Raw genomic sequence first — 18,250 nt, 5'->3', positions numbered from 1 at the left:
AAGTACACTATAAAGTACACTATGTACCTCTGAGATGTAGTACACTATGTACCTCTGAGATGTAGTACAGTAAAAAGTACACTATGTACCTCTGAGATGTAGTACAGTATAAAGTACACTATGTAGTACAGTATAAAGTACACTATAAAGTACACTATGTACCTCTGAGATGTAGTACAGCATAAAGTACACTATGTACCTCTGAGATGTAGTACAGCATAAAGTACACTATGTACCTCTGAGATGTAGTACAGCATAAAGTACAATATGTACCTCTGAGATGTAGTACAGTAAAAAGTACACTATGTACCTCTGAGATGTAGTACAGTATAAAGTACACTATGTACCTCTGAGATGTAGTACAGTATAAAGTACACTATGTACCTCTGAGATGTAGTACAGTATAAAGTACACTATAAAGTACACTATGTACCTCTGAGATGTAGTACAGTAAAAAGTACACTATGTACCTCTGAGATGTAGTACAGTATAAAGTACACTATGTACCTCTGAGATGTAGTACAGTAAAAAGTACACTATGTACCTCTGAGATGTAGTACAGTATAAAGTACACTATGTACCTCTGAGATGTAGTACAGTATAAAGTACACTATAAAGTACACTATGTACCTCTGAGATGTAGTACAGTATAAAGTACACTATAAAGTACACTATGTACCTCTGAGATGTAGTACAGTATAAAGTACACTATAAAGTACACTATGTACCTCTGAGATGTAGTACACTATGTACCTCTGAGATGTAGTACAGTATAAAGTACACTATGTACCTCTGAGATGTAGTACAGTATAAAGTACACTATGTACCTCTGAGATGTAGTACAGTAAAAAGTACACTATGTACCTCTGAGATGTAGTACAGTATAAAGTACACTATGTACCTCTGAGATGTAGTACAGTAAAAAGTACACTATGTACCTCTGAGATGTAGTACAGTATAAAGTACACTATAAAGTACACTATGTACCTCTGAGATGTAGTACAGTAAAAAGTACACCATGTACCTCTGAGATGTAGTACAGTAAAAAGTACACCATGTACCTCTGAGATGTAGTACAGTAAAAAGTACACCATGTACCTCTGAGATGTAGTACAGTAAAAAGTACACCATGTACCTCTGAGATGTAGTGGAGTTTAAGTAGCAGGAAATAGAAATACTCAACTAAAGCGCAGGTACCTTGAATTTGTACTTTAGGACAGTACTTGAGTTATTGTACTTACTTTCACACAAAGGACCAAACTAACAGACGGCATTTCAACGATCATGTGACTGAAGTTTCACATGAGCCAGAGTTAGAAAGACAAAACAGACCTGTGAGCTAACTTGATGTTGTTACATATTTAAACTCATACGTCACTTGTAAGTCTTCTCAGTGTTTCAGATAAACTCACCCACAGTGACCTGCGTCTTCTCGTCGCGGGTCAAATACTCGACGATGGGTCCGGAGACGTATCCTGAGCCCAGCAGCAGCACGCGCTTCATCCCGGTCTTCTTCATGATCTGAGCCTTCTCTCTGAAGAACATGAGACAACACCGACTTAGACACGCTTCATCAGAGCTTCATCAATAACTACGTTTTCATCCAACAAGCTGTTCAACTTTAAGCTACACAGAGTTCCAAAACTTGGATAAACAATATGAGTTTTCAAAATTATGGAAACACCACAAAGAAAATCTGGATTTTAATTGAATAAATAAAATAAAATATTTCTTCAACTTTGATCAACATGTGGTCCTTAATGATTGGATGGTAACTAGTCAGCCACATGTGTTGAAGTCTTTCTGGCTGAGCAGAAGTAAATAAAGCATCCGCTCAACTGACCCGTCACACATTGTGTTTTAACCACAGCCGCTTCTTTTGATCTGCTGTATTCAATTTAAACAATTTAAACATTCGCTTGCTATTTCTCTAAAAGTAAAACTTTGGACTATAATGAAAATGTTCTTTGTTTAATTTGAGTGAAGTTACTTCATGGACAAAAATGGTGTCCTGCATATTCTCAGTCATTCAGTCGAAAAAGCAAAAATATACCTTGTTTGTGTGTTTATCTATAAATATATATAAAATATACACATATATATATATATATATATATAAACAAATAAATAAAAGCTGGTGCAGTAAAGAATACATAAACAATTAAGTTGAACAACTAAATTGGTTTTGGTCAGAAATAAAATTAATCTTATTATTAAAAACATTTGTTTTTAATATTGTTTAAATATTGCATTCCTTTAGTTCATTTTTATACATTTTAAATTTCCTCGACATTTAGAAGTTCTTTGAAAGAACCAGTGATGTAACAGCGTTGATTTTACTTTAACTGTTGCTTTAAACTTCCTACATAAGTTTATTAATATATAAACGTTCCTGTGTAGATCTCAGATCGATGTTTAACGTCATGGTAACGATGCAATGTGTACAAAGTCAAAGTGGCAGAGAAGCGTTTCTCATCGAACATAAATCCAAACAGTATCGTAGTGATGATGAGGTTGTGGTCATCCAAAAAATAAATATTATAATTACGTAACTAATTAAAACAGAACAGGTGTTATGAATTCAGATTGAATATTAAGATTACAATTTTATCAAAAATGTACCTTAATAATAGTTCATATTTAATTAAAAGTCAACAATAAAAATAAAGTAAAAAGAATGACATCTGATTGTTTTAATACACATTTTAATATACTGGTATTAAATTATTTATTTTAATATTTAGCAGGGGGAAATTTGTAACCTTAAAATAATACTAAAATATGAGTTATTATAACAATAAATTAGATTTATATCAATTAAATGTTACAATTATTATTACTTTGTAAACTTTTGTTTACCGTTTTTTTGTCATTTTTTTCCATGAACAAGCCAAACTTTATAAATACATATTTAATGTTTTCTGCCCGTATTTCCACTTTTTCAGCTCCAATGTTTCCAGTTTGAAGTGTCTGATGAAGTCGTAGTACGTAACCACAGTGGGACTGAAAGACGAGTGAGTCCACTGAAGCTCTCCTTTAATTAAACCGAGAGCTCTTCTTACAAACAACTTCATCCAGTTTTTTAAAAAAGTCTGTGATTCTGCATGCTGGATTATCTCAACACCAGAACAACAATAACACCATAATGGAGGCATCACCCCGAGTGACCTGTGGCATTAATATCCCACCGCCAACCACCTCAACCCCCCCCCCCTCAACAGGAGTCAGACCCCTGGACTCGTTAGCTTTGGTCTAATTGGACGTGACACATGCACGGGTCGCAGCGTGGACTGGCTTGAGGTCTGACCGGCGGTCCGCCCGGCGCCGAACCTCGTCCTCTTAATTAAAAAAAAGAAAGAAAGAAAAGAGAGACGTTCCCTCAGGAGGATTTCTCCCTCAGTTTACATATCTTAAGGAGACAAACTCAATCAAAAGGATTAAGATTTGGTGGCATGGCTTGTCTGGAAAAATGATACTTAAGATCAATTAGGAAGAAAACTCATCACGTCTTAGAGGTGGCCTAAATATGAGCGAGCCGAACTCGTCTTTGTGCAAAAGAAAACACTGGAGTCTCAAGAAGCTGAATGTTAATAATGTTTGTTTCTTGAGATTATTAAGGGTTATCAGATTAGATATGACGAGCTCATTAAAATGTTTTTTTTAGCAAAGTAAAAGACGCTAAACGTGTAATCAATTGAGAAATTAATCAAAGCAGATTAAAAAAAAAAAAGATGAAAAATTAAAAAAGGAACAGAATGCCGATGAGGATTTCAAGTAAACAACAAACATGCAGATGAATCATTTGTTTTCTGCAAATATATATATATGTATATATATATACGTATATATGTATATATATATATGTGTTACGCCTCCGTCAGCTGTAATGACCAAAGTAAATATTCAGCTTACCCTCACCATCACTGCCTGCCATTATGAATCCTAATTTACTGTATTCAGGACCATATTTCCTCACCACACGCTTTGGAGCTCTTACTGGTGCAGGATTGTCTCCCGCGTCACTTTGGGAGACAAACCGAAGTGACGTAAAGGTGTACAGACTGTAAAGCCCTCTGAGGGAGATTTGGGATTTGGGGCAATACAAAAATAAATTTAATTAAATTTTTTGTTCAATCCGAGGGAATGTGAGCTAGCTAACAGCGGCAATAAACATTCCTCTCTACCTGATAATCTATTGTAACTGGTCACTGAAATCACGCATTTTTATTTGACTTTTTTATTTATTTATGTAAATACTTGAGCACAGGAATAAAAATGACGAGCTTTGAATATTACCCAAAAAAATCGTATTTTTTAATTTATTTAATCTAACCTTTTATCAGTGCCTTCGCGGTCCACTAGATGGCGCTCGGAAGGCCCACCAGTGGGCCCACGGACCAGTGGTTGAGAACTACCGTGTTCCCTTTGCTTGTATTATTATAAACATCGTCCCGAAAGATGAGTGCAGAGGACACACTTTACAGTGTTTAAGCGGATTCTGATATTTAGTTGTATTTCTTGGAGTAAAAAGAAGTTAGCCGAGCTATTGATATGGCTAGCGTCAATGCATCCTGGTACATGCAAGCAGGTAGAAATCAGCTTTCTGGGTCAATAAAGCTTCAACTGACTACATTTATCATCAGGACCGACTGGACGTCCACATAAAACATAAAACTCACAGCGTGGAACAAGTCTTACCTTCTTTCTCGATGTTTTTCGATGTATTCGAACTTTGGGGTGAGGACTCCGTTCGATGTGATGACAGCCTTCAGGAACAAAGAAAAGATTCGGTATTTTACAAATCGTAAACACAAGAGTAAAATAAGTTTTGTCAAATAAATAAATAAAGATGTTCGGTAATGAAAGCTACGGAGACTGTGTTTGTATTTCCTGGCTGTATTTAAAGTGACAGTACACCCAAAATCTATCTATAAAGAATCAACCGCTGGATAAATTCATGCAGCAGAGAGGCAGCAGTCAGTTTGAAATAAACTTAATTTGCAATAGATATTTAAGTAAAGATTATATTAGTGTATCAAATTAGTTCACTTTTAATTTCTGGGTTAATTTGAATGAATTCAGAAACAACGGCGTCACCTTTTGTTTACAACTGCGACGAGAAAAGTGATTTGAATTTGCTGGATTCCTGTCTCTCATCGTCAAAAGAACTTTTGAACCAGGATATTGACATAATCATGTATATTAATCATATATATTTTTTAATCAGACTTCAACACCTTCAGTTTCCATCATGGAAAGCAAAGGGTGCCACCTATGAATATATGTTTGGATAGATTGGTCATCGGCTTTGATCTGCAGGCTAACAATGGGTCAAATGTGCTTATTTTTTAAAAACCTCTAAGAACATGATCCGTTGTCAATTTTTACTGTCAGTTTGACATCGTGAGACAACTTTGCTGAGTCATGAATTGATCTCACATAAAATTAATTTAAGAACCCGCAGATCTAATGAAAATCATCATATAACTTAAGATTGAACTGAACACATTTGTTTCATAAAAACATTCTTAGGAAGAGATTGAGGCACGCCAGACAAATTGTAATCTATCACTCCAATGTGTGTCCAAACATTTCCCGTACACGAATCGAGTGTTCTGCGAAAAGGTTATCTCGACCCAAACGAGGACAGGAGAGCATGACATAGTGAAGAAGAGACCAGAGGTGCTCTGTTTGTGGTTCAACCCACTGGTTTGATTGGTGGAAAGTGACTTAAGGGGGGTGAAGTTTGACTATAAAAGTAATCTGTGAAAAGTAATACGTTGGATTTGTTTGGATTTGCTGAACTCGTATGTTGGCGTGTGCTTATTAAAACACTTCCCGCTGGGTTGCACTTCAATTCGCCGTCTCTTCTCGTCATTTTGCCACAACATTAATACATACAGTGACACATTTCACTAAACAGCTCAACACGACTCACGTCTCTGACTTGCGGGCTGAAGTCCTCTTCGTCCAGCGGTCTGGTGGCGTCTGAAGGCAGCTGATGACGACACAAAACTATATTTAAAAGTCACGACTGTGTTTTTACCCAGGTCTCTCTCTCTCTCTCTCTCTCTCTCTCTCTCTCTCTCTAAACTCAACCAGCAGCTGCTCTCAGCCCACATTAAGCCCCGGACGTCTTACCATCTCCCAGAGGTACGGGAAGAGTCGGTCTCCGAAGTACTCCGTGGCTCCGATGGGGAGCTGAGCGGGAAGGTTGTCGATGGAGCACATGAGGATCCCGTTTCCCTCCACGCTGCCGGGACCAGAAGCGTTAACGTTACTTATGTTCACACATAAATAACACGCGTCTGCACTTAAGACTATATGCAGGAAACAATACAGATGCAATATCACCACAGCACCCAAAGGTGAAAATACAAACCTGGCAGCTAATAAAACAAGTGACAGAATAATGTAAAATCAAGATGATAAAGATAATTATAATTTTTTATCATTTATATATTTTTACCATATTATATATTCAGCTGGTCTTCAAGGCTCCAGACTGTGTCCCAAAAATCATTTCAACGCACTGAAGTCAGTAAACCATCAAAAACACTAAATGTTATACTTTTACTTTGTTATAGTAATTTATAGTGTTGTTTTCTTCTTGAAAACACACAATTTAAATTATTAGGAATATTATCTAAATATCTATTTATGTTGCTGTGAAAACATCTCCTTCAAACTACTGTGTGTATTTAAGTTCATCACCAAAACTACATTTTACAGACGACATGTGAACACACCATGGTAACGTCATAATGTACCTACAGCCAGTACTCATGTTCACTGAGCAGAGCCTGAAGGCATCATAATGTAACTGAAGTGAACCTCCATTGGTTAGCCGTTAGCGGTGCTGCTAACGTTACTAGCTCTCCTCCTGTTGGTTAGCCGTAACACTGATTGGTTGTTTACAATGAAACATGATCAGAGATCAGAGACTAGAAACACATGTTCTACTGAGTCAGTACAACTTTAATTACACTGTGATGGTTAACGTTGAACTGTGAGGCGGATCAGTACGTTACACCACTACATGAAAGCTCTAATGTGCGACAGCAGCCTGTAGAGTTTTGAATCATGCAGGTGTGCGTACCACCACTGTACCTGTCGTGATCGATGTGCTGGTCGGCGTCGTACATGCAGAAGGGCTTATCGATGGTGGTGCACTCGTTCATGAAGTCGATGGAGCCCCCGGTGTCAGCGGATATGTCACAGATGGCCAGCAGTCTGTAGATAGAGAGGAGAGGTCAGAGGTCACTGTCCCTCTGCAAACACCACTGAAGATACAGACGGGACTTCTGACCTCTGGAGATACAGCAGCTAATACACTGCACTGCTGTACATGCACTACACATGCATACATACGTGTGTGTGTGTGTGTGTATATATATATATATATATATGTCTTTAGACCTCAGTATTCTATCTCTGAGTCAACAGTTTGTGTTCGGGCTTTCTTCAACATGCCCCCCCCCCCTGCACAAAGCCAGCTGCATGTGGACATTACTAATTATATTTGGTCGATTAATAGTTACACGATGTTAGAACGGTTTGTTTGCAGTAGATACCGAGTTATCTCGCCAACATTATTTTTGCTCGTGGCATCAAATCAAATGAGAAGAGTCCAAACTGCACAAACACAGATGTGAACACGGCCGAGTTCACTCGGGGTAAGACTAACACTAACCGGGGCGTCTGTGATCAGAGCGAACAGAGAGAGTGGAGAGGCCAGGACTCTTACTTGTGAGGCAGCCCCGGTGACCCCTCGGTGACTGAGGGGGAGGTCTTGGGTCGCATCAGCTTCTGGGCGTCCAGTCGCCTGAGGAGTCGAGGGGTTTGGGGGTCCCAGTAAATACCATTGATCAGACAGGTTGTGTAGGGCGCCACCTACGGGTAACAGGACACAACGTTAGTGATGAGTGAGACGCAGACCGTCGCAGAGGTGGACGACAGGAACTGATAACTGATTATTTAAATAATAATTTTTAAGCAAAAACATCTCAAAATGATATATTAGCAGATTTTACTTTTTTATATATAATCTTAAATTCATTATCTTTGAGGCGGTTGGTCGGACAAAACGAGACATTTGAAGACATCGTTGTGGACTCTGAGTCATTGTAATTAACTATTTATAGACCAACTGATGTGAAGGATATTATTAGTATAGTATTGATCAGGTAGATGTACTGCTTCATTCTCTGTGATTAAAGTCACAGAAGTTGAACCTGATCACAGCTTTGTGAGAACAACAGCTGTTTAGTGCTGATGACTGGAAATAGTCCTCTGAGGGGACAGACAGGAGCAGGTGGTGTGTTGTAACTGTGGTGGTGTTGTAACTGTGGTGGGATAGAAGCTGGGTGACTCACGCTGGTCCTGAAGTGCGAGGTGTACAGCTCCGGGTGGACCTCGTACTCCATGGGGTCATAGAAGCCGTCGCTCTTCCTCATCAGGTGGTGATGTCGGCTCAGAACGGTGGCGTACACTTTGGTCATATCTTACAGAGGAAACAACATACTGTAAATAAATAGTTGTATTAAACAACAACATTTGGCTTATTTCTGTATAATCATGTTTGAATTAAAAATGTGACAAATAAAAAGCACTTCATATTTACTCATTTAATTAAGAACTTTAGTGCAAAAAAACAAGAATTTCAGGTGAAATTATAGAGAAGAAATACATAAATATTGCTCTCTATACACTGACTGTGTTTACATGCATACAAACAAACACAGATAAACCAGATTCAGACAATAGTTTGATTAACTACAAGAGATTTGAGTCAGTTATAATATAATGTAGATTCACATTCATGCTGTGATAGTGGCCGGTATCACTGTCATGAGACAGGGAGTCTAGTATAGCGGCCTTGGGTTCCAGGTGAAGATAGAGGGGGGTGACGATAGAGGGGGGGGTGATGATAGAGGGGGGTGACGATAGAGGGGGGGGTGAAGATAGAGGGGGGGGTGAAGATAGAGGGGGGGGGTGACGGTAGAGGGGGGGGGGGGGGGTGACGGTAGAGGGGCACTGACACTGATACAGAAACCAGCACAGGGACGACTGACCTCCTGTTTCAGAGACGTCCTTCAACTCATGAGGCTCAACGTATTCCACAGGAAGCTCGTTGAGGATGTCCTGGGCTCCCTGCAGGAACCACAGAGGAACATAAAACTCTCATTCACAAAACATCCGGAGTGGCATCCAGGTTTCTGTGAGAGTCTGTGTTTCTAGTTGAGCCTGGCTGTACCTTGGAGACGTTGCCGGTGCCGGTGAAACAAAACGTCACGGGGCCGATGGATTTGGGCATGAGCCCCATGGAAATCACATACCCACAATCCCTCACTGCCTGGATGGCCTGGTTGACGTTGCGGTAGTTGTGAGCCATGCCGATGTGCTGTGACCGGCAGAGAGACAGGAAGTGACGGGATGAGAATCACGTGAAGGGAACAGGAAGCCGTTCTCACGTCTATAGTTCTGTCTGAAGCGCGTTCTCTTACCATGAAGGGAGTGTGGTGGCCGAGAGCCAGGAAGCGAAGCCCCAATCCGTGCAAGATGTTGATCATTCCTACACGAACAAGACACAAACACAGATCAACTCTGAACGTAAAGCGGTTTCAGGGGCGTTATTTAAATATGATTATATAAATATCTAAATGAGACATGTAGAATAAAATGTTCTTGATGACACATCACTATTTTAAGCTTAGTTTCAGTTTCTTTTTCTGACGGAAGCGTTCGTCACGTGATGTGTTCAAGGACCGTGTTTTCCAGCATCTGGCCGTCATAAACGGTGTAGTTTTGGCGTTTGTTTAATCCCGCCCGTGTGTTTTGTGGTTCAGAAAGATAAATATTATTTTGATATGAAGTATTTGCTTTCACCGTGGGCCTCGTCTATCAAGATGCTCCTGTTTTAAAGGGTCACAGCTTCAGAAAGGTCTGTCAGACATCAGGGTAAAGAGGTGAACACACAGCGTTCACTTAAACTGATATTGATTCCTTCAGGTGTCTGAAGTACGTCCACAGCAGCACGTTGCTTTTCTCCCGTGCTGCTGCCAAACGGTTTTTATTTATTTATTCTTCATACCTGCGATTCCGGCCCAGTGACCAAACGCTACGATCCGGAAGCCGTTGGCATCGACCATCTTCTCGTAGTCGATCAGACGAACATCCTGAGGACACATTTCATCTTGTTAAAGTGAAAGTTAAACACACAGACGCACAGCCACGGATTCTGCAGAAAATAAATCTGCTCTTTCACTCGTTTAGACGGATGACCGTTTGCACACCGCTAGTAAGCAGGTTTCCACTGGAAACGACCCTTTTGCTGCTTCCTGTGCGACTGCATGAACATTTACATCTTGAGGATTAAATCAATGTTAGTTAAGGAGGTAACACAATGCGGACTGAGCCTCTGACTGAAGTACTTATATTTATATATTTGCAGTATAACGATCTGTCTGTGTTGACATTCTCAGAAAAAGAAAAGCTTTATTAGTTTACATGTTGCGTCCATAAGAAGTGGACGTAGTCATCGTGATGTCACTCTTTGGTTTGTGGACGTTTTGAAGCCTTGAGTTCGGCGATTTTGCCGTCGCCATCTTGGATTACGCCCAACGCCATCTTGTTTTTTTTGCAACCGATGAACAGAAGTGACCATATCTGGACTGAGGAGGAGTGACGTAGAGACGCCGTATACGTCTCTGGTAGAGACCTGTCAATCACTGTGTAGCCCCGCCCTAAAGCATCCCCTGCTTTATGGTCTGTTTGACTCTAAATGGACCATAATGTACTAAATGAACATCATGCTGTATTGAAGAAGACTTGAAACTAGAGATTGAGACCATAAACTCATGTTTACAATGTTTACTGAGGTAATAAATCAAGAGAGAAGTAGAGTCATTTTCTCATAGACTTCACAGGCTTCATGATAGTCAATTGTAACATTTTGGTCACTAACCAGTGGATAACATCACACTGACTACGTCCACTTCTTTCAAACAGTCAGCGGTGCAACAGACAGAAAAAATAAATCCTACGCTACATTTATATATTTAATAATGTATGACAGTCTTCTAAATGTGGCTAAAGAAGTCAGTTACATCTGTTCCAACAGTTAAAACACAGCAGTCCCAACATGATTAAACAGACCGTTATATTATGCGTGTACTGTATCGGGGTCGGGACCCCTGCAGGACTTTCTCTGGACCTTTTGGGCGCGCTCACCTTCTTCAGCAGGTTGTCCAGGAGCCCCATGTTGGCCTCCTGGGCCTTGATGGTGTGGGAGAAAAAAGCGTACGTCTTCCTGGGGAGGATCTTATCCTCCGGCGGCCTCTTCACCCCGAGGATCAGAGAGGCCTCGGACAGGTCCTCCTGCAGGACGGCCCCCGCCCTCATGTAGTTCTGACCACACGGGACAGAAGCAGACGGCTGAGCAGGAAGCACTCGCACTGCTTAAACGTTTCTATTTGTGTTTGGGTGAGATCTTGAATACAAGAACGTCAGGAGACACATCAAGAACTATTTCAATGAAATTAAATAATTAAATGAGAAATTTAAATTACAATAACTTTGACTATAAAGATAAATGTGCAAAATGAAGTCAGAAATGCACTAATGCAACTCTGACAGCCATGATGTGTGTACGAATAATAAATACTACAATATGCATGTACATGCATTAAGCATATGGTGTTATGTATCATATATGTGCAGTATATATATATATATTACATATAATAATGTAATATGATAATATAATATTACACATAACACCACGTATAATACATGTATTATTACAGTATAGTGTGTACAATAATATTAATCATATATAATAGAAATTAAAGAATAAGGCAACTGATATATATATATATATATATATATATATATATATATATATAATATCAAATACTATAACAAATGAATAATAATAAATACAAATATAATAACAATACAATATATTTCTACTACTACTACTAATAATAATAAATATACTTCTACTTATGATAAAAATTGTAATAATTATAATAATAACAAATACAATCATAATAATTATTAATATTATTATAAAAATACAGTATTAATAATAATCGTTTTAATAATAATAATTAGTGGTAGTAATATAATAATGTATGAGTAAAATAAAGCAACGTGTAAGTGTTCGATGCGGACTACTACATACTGCATATACTACTTCTTATACTACTTCTTCCACAGTAACAGAAGCCTCCTAACCGCTCGACGTTGTCCGGAGCCTCACCTTCTCGTGGATGGCTCTGCGGTTGGACGGTTGGAGCAGGACCTTGACGCCGGCGGTGGTGAGCTCTTTGACGTGTTTCGGGGCCAGCGGCGCCCTCCTCTCCCAGGGGTTGACGTCCTCGCGCCGGATGGCCATGACGGCCTGGTGATGCTCATAGCGCCTCTGGCCCGCGAGGCAGCTCCGCGTCCTCCTCCCTTGTCGGCTGAGGAGTCTGTTCATGATGTCCCCGCCCACTGCTTTGAGACAAAGACACGGAGTCTCAAACCAGATTTTAAAGTACATGCTGGTTCATGACTTACTTACAAGCAATTAAGCAATAAAGTTACTAATATCTTTGGAAATGTGGGCGTGTCTCTGTTGCTGCAGACGAGCAGCTGGTAGTGACTGACCAGAAAAACTGTGATGAGACAGAACTGCAGTAAAACTCCACAGTCTGGTCCCGTTCAGACACACGAGTGAGTAACTGTTTTTCAATGCCAGTAAATTGCTTACTATGGGAACGTTTAAGCTCAGCTAGGACTGGTACGAACAGGCGGCAACCTCCGGTTCTGCAGAATGAAGCCGATGCCTCATGTGTTAAAGCTGCATTCTCTCTAGTGTCCACCAGGGGGCGACTCCTCTGGTTGTATAGAAGTCCATCCATCCATCCTCCTCCTCTTATCCGGGGTCGGGTCGCGGTGGCAACAGGCCCAGCAGGCTGACCCAGACCTCCCTCTCACCGGCAACATGTTCCAGCTCATTCTGGGGGATCCCGAGGCGTTCCCAGGCCAGCTGGGAGATGTAATCCCTCCAGCGTGTTCTGGGTCTTCCCCGGGGTCTCTTCCCAGTTGGACGTGCCTGGAAAACCTCCAGTGGGAGGCGTCCAGGAGGCATCCTAATTAGATGCCCGAACCACCTCAGCGGCTCGACTCCAAGCTCCCTCCTGATGACCGAGCTCCTTACCCTATCTCTAAGGCTGAGCCCGGCCACCCTACGGAGGAAGCTCATTTCGGCCGCTTGTAGCCGCGACCTTGTCCTTTCGGTCACGACCCAGAGTTCGTGACCATAGGTGAGGGTAGGAACGTAGACCGAGTGCTAAATTGAGAGCTTTGCCTTCCGGCTCAGCTCCCTCTTCACCAAGACGGTCCGGTGCAGCGCCTGCTTTACTGCTGCAGCCGCACCGATCCGTCTGTCGATCTCCCGCTCCATCTTACCCTCACTCGTGAACAAGACCCCGAGATACTTGAACTCCTTCGCTTGAGGTAGGCACTCCGTCCCCACCTGGAGGGAGCAATCCACCGGTATAGAAGTCTATGAGAAAATGACTCTACTTCTCTCTTGATTTATTACCTCAGTAAACATTGTAAACATGAGTTTATGGTCTCAATCTCTAGTTTCAAGTCTTCTTCAATACAGCATGTTCATTTAGTACATTATGGTCCATTTAGAGTCAAACAGACCATAAAGCAGGGGATGCTTTCTGATCCTGAAACAAAGTAACCCATAGCTACATGAAAAACTTCATTCCTCCACCCCTCTCTGTCCAGTTTAAAACATATCTTTTGCTACTTTTAGACTAAGCGTCCACACTACTCGGCTACATGCTATCAATGGCACCGCGTCTTGCAATACCCCTCGGATGCATCTTGCACGTCCTTGAGGGGGTCCTGATCCCCATGTTGGGAACCCTTGAATCCAATGTAAGACTTTCCAACAAAACTATGTTTGACATAAAGTGAATATTTAGTTGCACAGGCACATTTGCACACAGAAGTACTGCAGGAATCGATATGCAACAGTAACATGTAACCTGTTGAGTGCATTAAACCAACTTTAAACTAATGCAGAACTCACTGTGAAGTCAACACTGAAGCCTGCAGACACGTGGTTTATCTGTAAAACATGTAAATGGAGTTTGGTGTAGCTCGTAGTCGTCTGTGTGGCTTTAACCTACACAACAACCACGTGGGTCAGTTAGGGTAACTACGGGGTCTGGTCAACACTGACGTCACTCTCATACTTAACACACGTTAACGTAACTTATCGATTATTGATATCCGGCTGCACGTGACGCACCTGAACTCAACTTTCCTTAAGTTTCTGACCGGGTTTCTGTTCACCGCTCCGGCTTCCTGGCGAGGAAATGTTGCGACGGACGACACCGGAGAGTCACACAGAGGTGAGACGAGCTGCAACTTACCACAGAGGTGGGAGGGGGGTGGGGTTCACACGCGCGCAGAGTAAACTAATCCATTTCCGGTTAGAATTTCAAAATAAAACGGAAAATAAAAAAATACTATTTAAGATAAGATAAAATAGGATAATCCTTTATTAGTCCCCCAGTGGGGAAATTTACAAGATTACATCAGCATACAGTATAGTGCAAACAAGAGACATAGTTCAAAAAACAAGCTAAAAACAAGTATTATACATAAGTAAATAAGAAATAAAACAGTAAAGAATACAAATCCACAATAACTAAAATATTATAGATACATAAATATATATATATATATATATATTATTCCAGCCAGATTCAGAATTCTATCTATCTTTATGTCAATCTAAGATAGTGCTCAGTACAAGTTTCCCTTTTATTCTGAAGGCAATACCAACGGGTTTCCTGTTGCATGTGGGCAAGTGTTTATCTTCCCCCAGTAATGTCGACGTGGAGATACACAAGAGAAAGGTAATGTTAGGTTTTTAAGAACAAAGGATGAAGGAGCCTGCAGGCCGCAGGTACTCTTCTGCTGCGAGCTTCTTGCTGCGCACGCGCATCAGAAGAATGAGCTGGACCCGGTCCAAAATTAAAACAATATTTAATGTACTACACAAAGTTCACTTACAAACTGAATTAACTATCAATAGTAATGTTCTCGAGAGCAGAGACCACATGCACGCACCTCACTCACAGGTCTGGCCAGTCCAGGTTCTGAAAAACGAGAGCGGAAGTGGTCTGAGCAATGCTCTCTGGAACGTTGTCTTTTATATCCCCTGACAGTCGGAAAGTGTCCGATACTGTCCTAAAACATGTGAATGACCCTCCGTGGCGATTAGTGATTGGCTTCATTTGAATTCTGCCCCCTCCCATTATCGATCCCTTAGCAAAACATCTTGGCTCCTCGCAAAACATCTTGAACTCCTCCTCTCTGTCCTGCTGGTCAGCTTGGCATTTGACCGTCCCACTGGCCCCATCCTCCATCGATGAGGTCGCCTCCATTTGCTGCTGCATGTCTGACACCTCACTCAGAATCCCTATCTGACCCTCAAGACTATTCTTAGTGTTTTAATACTTACAGTGACTATACTTCTATGATTTAATACATTCAATGAGTTAATATACTGTAACATATAATATCCTCTATAAGTAAGAATATTGTAAACCTTTAATACATTCCATATGGAAACATATTGTGACTAACATATTTATTATTGTGACACTTCTACTCACCACTAGGGGTGTTATTAAATCCTACTAATAATGCATTTAATACTGAAATTCTCCACAGTAACTTTGTTTTAATGTACAGGACAGCTCGTGTGGACGGCTTCGAACGTGCGTGTTTAGAGCAATATATCAAACGTGAAATATTTACAAATATGAAATAGAATACAACGTAAATACAACGTAGAGCTACAGGAAGTGGAGAACAGATCAGCTGGTGTTTCAGGCGGTGCAGAGCGTCTATGAATCTCTACAGTACGGAAGCCTCTCCACCAATCAGCTGCCAGAGCGGAGGAGCGGCCTCCTGCTCAGCCTGTCGCACTGTGATGACGTAGAGGAGTGCGAGTACACGTTTAACCCCAATGTCGCTGGATTTATACGTGAATTGAAATTAAATGAAGACTTGTTTTTAATCCCAATTCAACTATTTTGAATTAGCATTATTATTTGTACAAATTAATTAATTTAAATGCATACCCTCTGTACCTTTATGTTGAGTGCATGTCAGCAATGTTTGATCATTTGAATGTGTATTTTAATAAAAACAAATACAAACTTAAGAACTTTGAGGTACTTGTAGCACACTTCCTGAAGTATTTCCATTTTCTGCTACTTTATACTTTTACTCCACTATAATTTAGAGGCAAATATTCCTACTTTTTAGAGTTATTTGATAATTTATGTACTTCCCAAATTCAGATTATTAAGATATGAATCAACTATTATGATGTACTATTACAGATTAAACTACCCAGCAGTATATAAGGCCTGCCTTTACCTGCTGCAACATTAAACGCATCAATGCATCATTAATTATAATCCATAAATATAATTTCTTCTGAACTCTGCCATTCTGCATAATGAATACTTTTTACTTTTTGTACTTTTAAAATAAGTTTTGATGCTACTTTACTGAAGCAAGTATTTTTACACCACTGTTGATTCATTCAACAGCTTTTCATCCACATGTTAGATCCATAAATCAAACTCTCCTGAGCTAATTACACAGTAAATATAATGTAAACATTTGGACTTTTGAATAGTTCACACTTTTGACTTTGACAACGTTTCAACCCGTTATGCCATCACTTATTAATATTTATTTATTTTGAATTAAAAAGTCATAAATTTGACTTATTTTTGCATGATTTGGTCATAAAAAATGAAAAGAAGACGACTTGTAACGACATGTTGACTTTAAAATTCATTGTAATTACTAAAGGTTGAAAAGTGCTGACTTGGCATCTCATACTTTTGTCTCAGAATGTTATGTTTATGACTTTTATGTTAGCAGGTATTTATATTTATTTCCTGACAGCTGAAGCCTACCGGCTTTACTGTGGCCGTGATTTAAACCAGCTGGTACTTTATGAACTTTATACTCTGTTGTTAGAAAAGACAAATGTTTGTTTAAAAGAAAATGTATATTTGTATATCTGTGTTTATGAAATATAACTTCTAAATGTATGTTTTACTGTTTCTGTGCTTCTCAGCAGAGACAAACATTAAACTAAGTTAAAATAGTTATTTAATATTGTATGAATCCAATGCAGATCCCCAGCGTATGAACACAAAGGTTATGTTTCCTTTTGTTTGGCTCATATTCAGTCAACATACCTCGTGTAATACTTAAAGTGGAATAAAATGTTTCCAAGAAGTGATCACAGATTAGATTAATTTATTATTATTTCCTTGTTAAGTGTCTGCAGCAGGAACAATAAAATAAAAACTAACCTTCACCGGGACAAGAAACGTTTTTTATAACAGCAGCACAATTTAAAATAAATATCATAAAACACTTTAGTTTTTGTTTTTTACAATAATCCTGAGATTGAAATCAAAAATAACAACAGACGGACCCGAGATGTAGAAGTGAAGAGTGAAGTCCAGAAGTTCTTTTTAGTTTCGTTTGGGGTTTAAATTAGTCAGCGTCTGTTCACATTGAAATCAACTGTGTGGGAATTATTGTCTTTTCTTTACAACCTGAAGGTCCAGGGATACTTCTGCTTTGTTGCAGCTCGGCTTACAGTGTTTCTTTGTAGTTCTGACCATCATTTCTAATAATAATAAAATTATAATATAGAAGAAACACAAGCAGTCAGACGGTCCGAAAGATTCAATCAAATGTTTGAGGAACAGCAGTTTGATCCGAGCTGTTGGATGAATGCTGTGACTTGATGCGTTTCTCTATATTCTTCTTTTTTGTGCACAAATCCCAGGAAAGACGCAAACCAACAACGCGTTAGTCCGTCTGTCGACACTTCTTCTGACTTCCTGTCTGTGTCTCTCAGTCATCTCCTGGAACATCTGGTCCCTGAAGTTTTTATCAAACAAACGGGAGGAAATAGTGTTCTTGTTGGGGACTATTTTCAGCGGCGGATGAATCCACATTTGGTGCTCTAGAGTCTAGACGATACTTGTTCGTAGGATCAACTCATTGTTGGTTTTTGTCTTTTCGTGAGATTTGATGTCAGTAAGAAGAACACAGAACATTAGCAGGCTTTTGTTTTGAAATGTTGGTTTACATCCTGTTTTTGTGTTGTTCCACCTCATCTCTGGTC

The 18,250-nt window shown here is 39.9% G+C and overlaps 1 protein-coding gene across 4 annotated transcripts in view; it reads right to left on the bottom strand.

Annotated features, from left to right (window-relative positions):
* aass (aminoadipate-semialdehyde synthase) overlaps positions 1-15,554 on the bottom strand; it is a 29,569-nt gene extending 14,015 nt beyond the window's left edge. The window contains exons 1-15 of one of the 4 annotated variants that reach the window (XM_076089696.1): positions 14,321-15,554; positions 14,099-14,137; positions 12,266-12,501; positions 11,233-11,409; positions 10,094-10,178; positions 9,507-9,574; positions 9,257-9,403; positions 9,075-9,153; positions 8,376-8,503; positions 7,748-7,893; positions 7,111-7,233; positions 6,142-6,253; positions 5,939-5,998; positions 4,699-4,766; positions 1,413-1,534 (exon numbers count right to left, since the gene is read on the bottom strand). In XM_076089696.1, coding sequence (XP_075945811.1) covers positions 1,413-1,534; positions 4,699-4,766; positions 5,939-5,998; positions 6,142-6,253; positions 7,111-7,233; positions 7,748-7,893; positions 8,376-8,503; positions 9,075-9,153; positions 9,257-9,403; positions 9,507-9,574; positions 10,094-10,178; positions 11,233-11,409; positions 12,266-12,484 — 1,534 coding nt within the window. In that variant the 5' untranslated portion in view covers positions 12,485-12,501; positions 14,099-14,137; positions 14,321-15,554. Of the gene's footprint in view, positions 1-1,412; positions 1,535-4,698; positions 4,767-5,938; positions 5,999-6,141; positions 6,254-7,110; positions 7,234-7,747; positions 7,894-8,375; positions 8,504-9,074; positions 9,154-9,256; positions 9,404-9,506; positions 9,575-10,093; positions 10,179-11,232; positions 11,410-12,265; positions 12,502-14,098; positions 14,138-14,320 lie in introns of those variants that run through there. The other 3 variants (XM_076089697.1, XM_076089695.1, XM_076089694.1) reach the window with 3 other exon arrangements.
* Positions 15,555-18,250: the final 2,696 nt, after the last annotated feature.

The sequence above is a fragment of the Anarhichas minor genome, unplaced genomic scaffold, assembly GCF_050575085.1.
Source record: "Anarhichas minor isolate MPS153535 unplaced genomic scaffold, ASM5057508v1 ptg000011l, whole genome shotgun sequence".
Classification (NCBI taxonomy): domain Eukaryota; kingdom Metazoa; phylum Chordata; class Actinopteri; order Perciformes; family Anarhichadidae; genus Anarhichas; species Anarhichas minor.
Note: the sequence above shows the minus strand (reverse complement) of the source record. Positions and strands in the feature narration are given on the sequence as shown.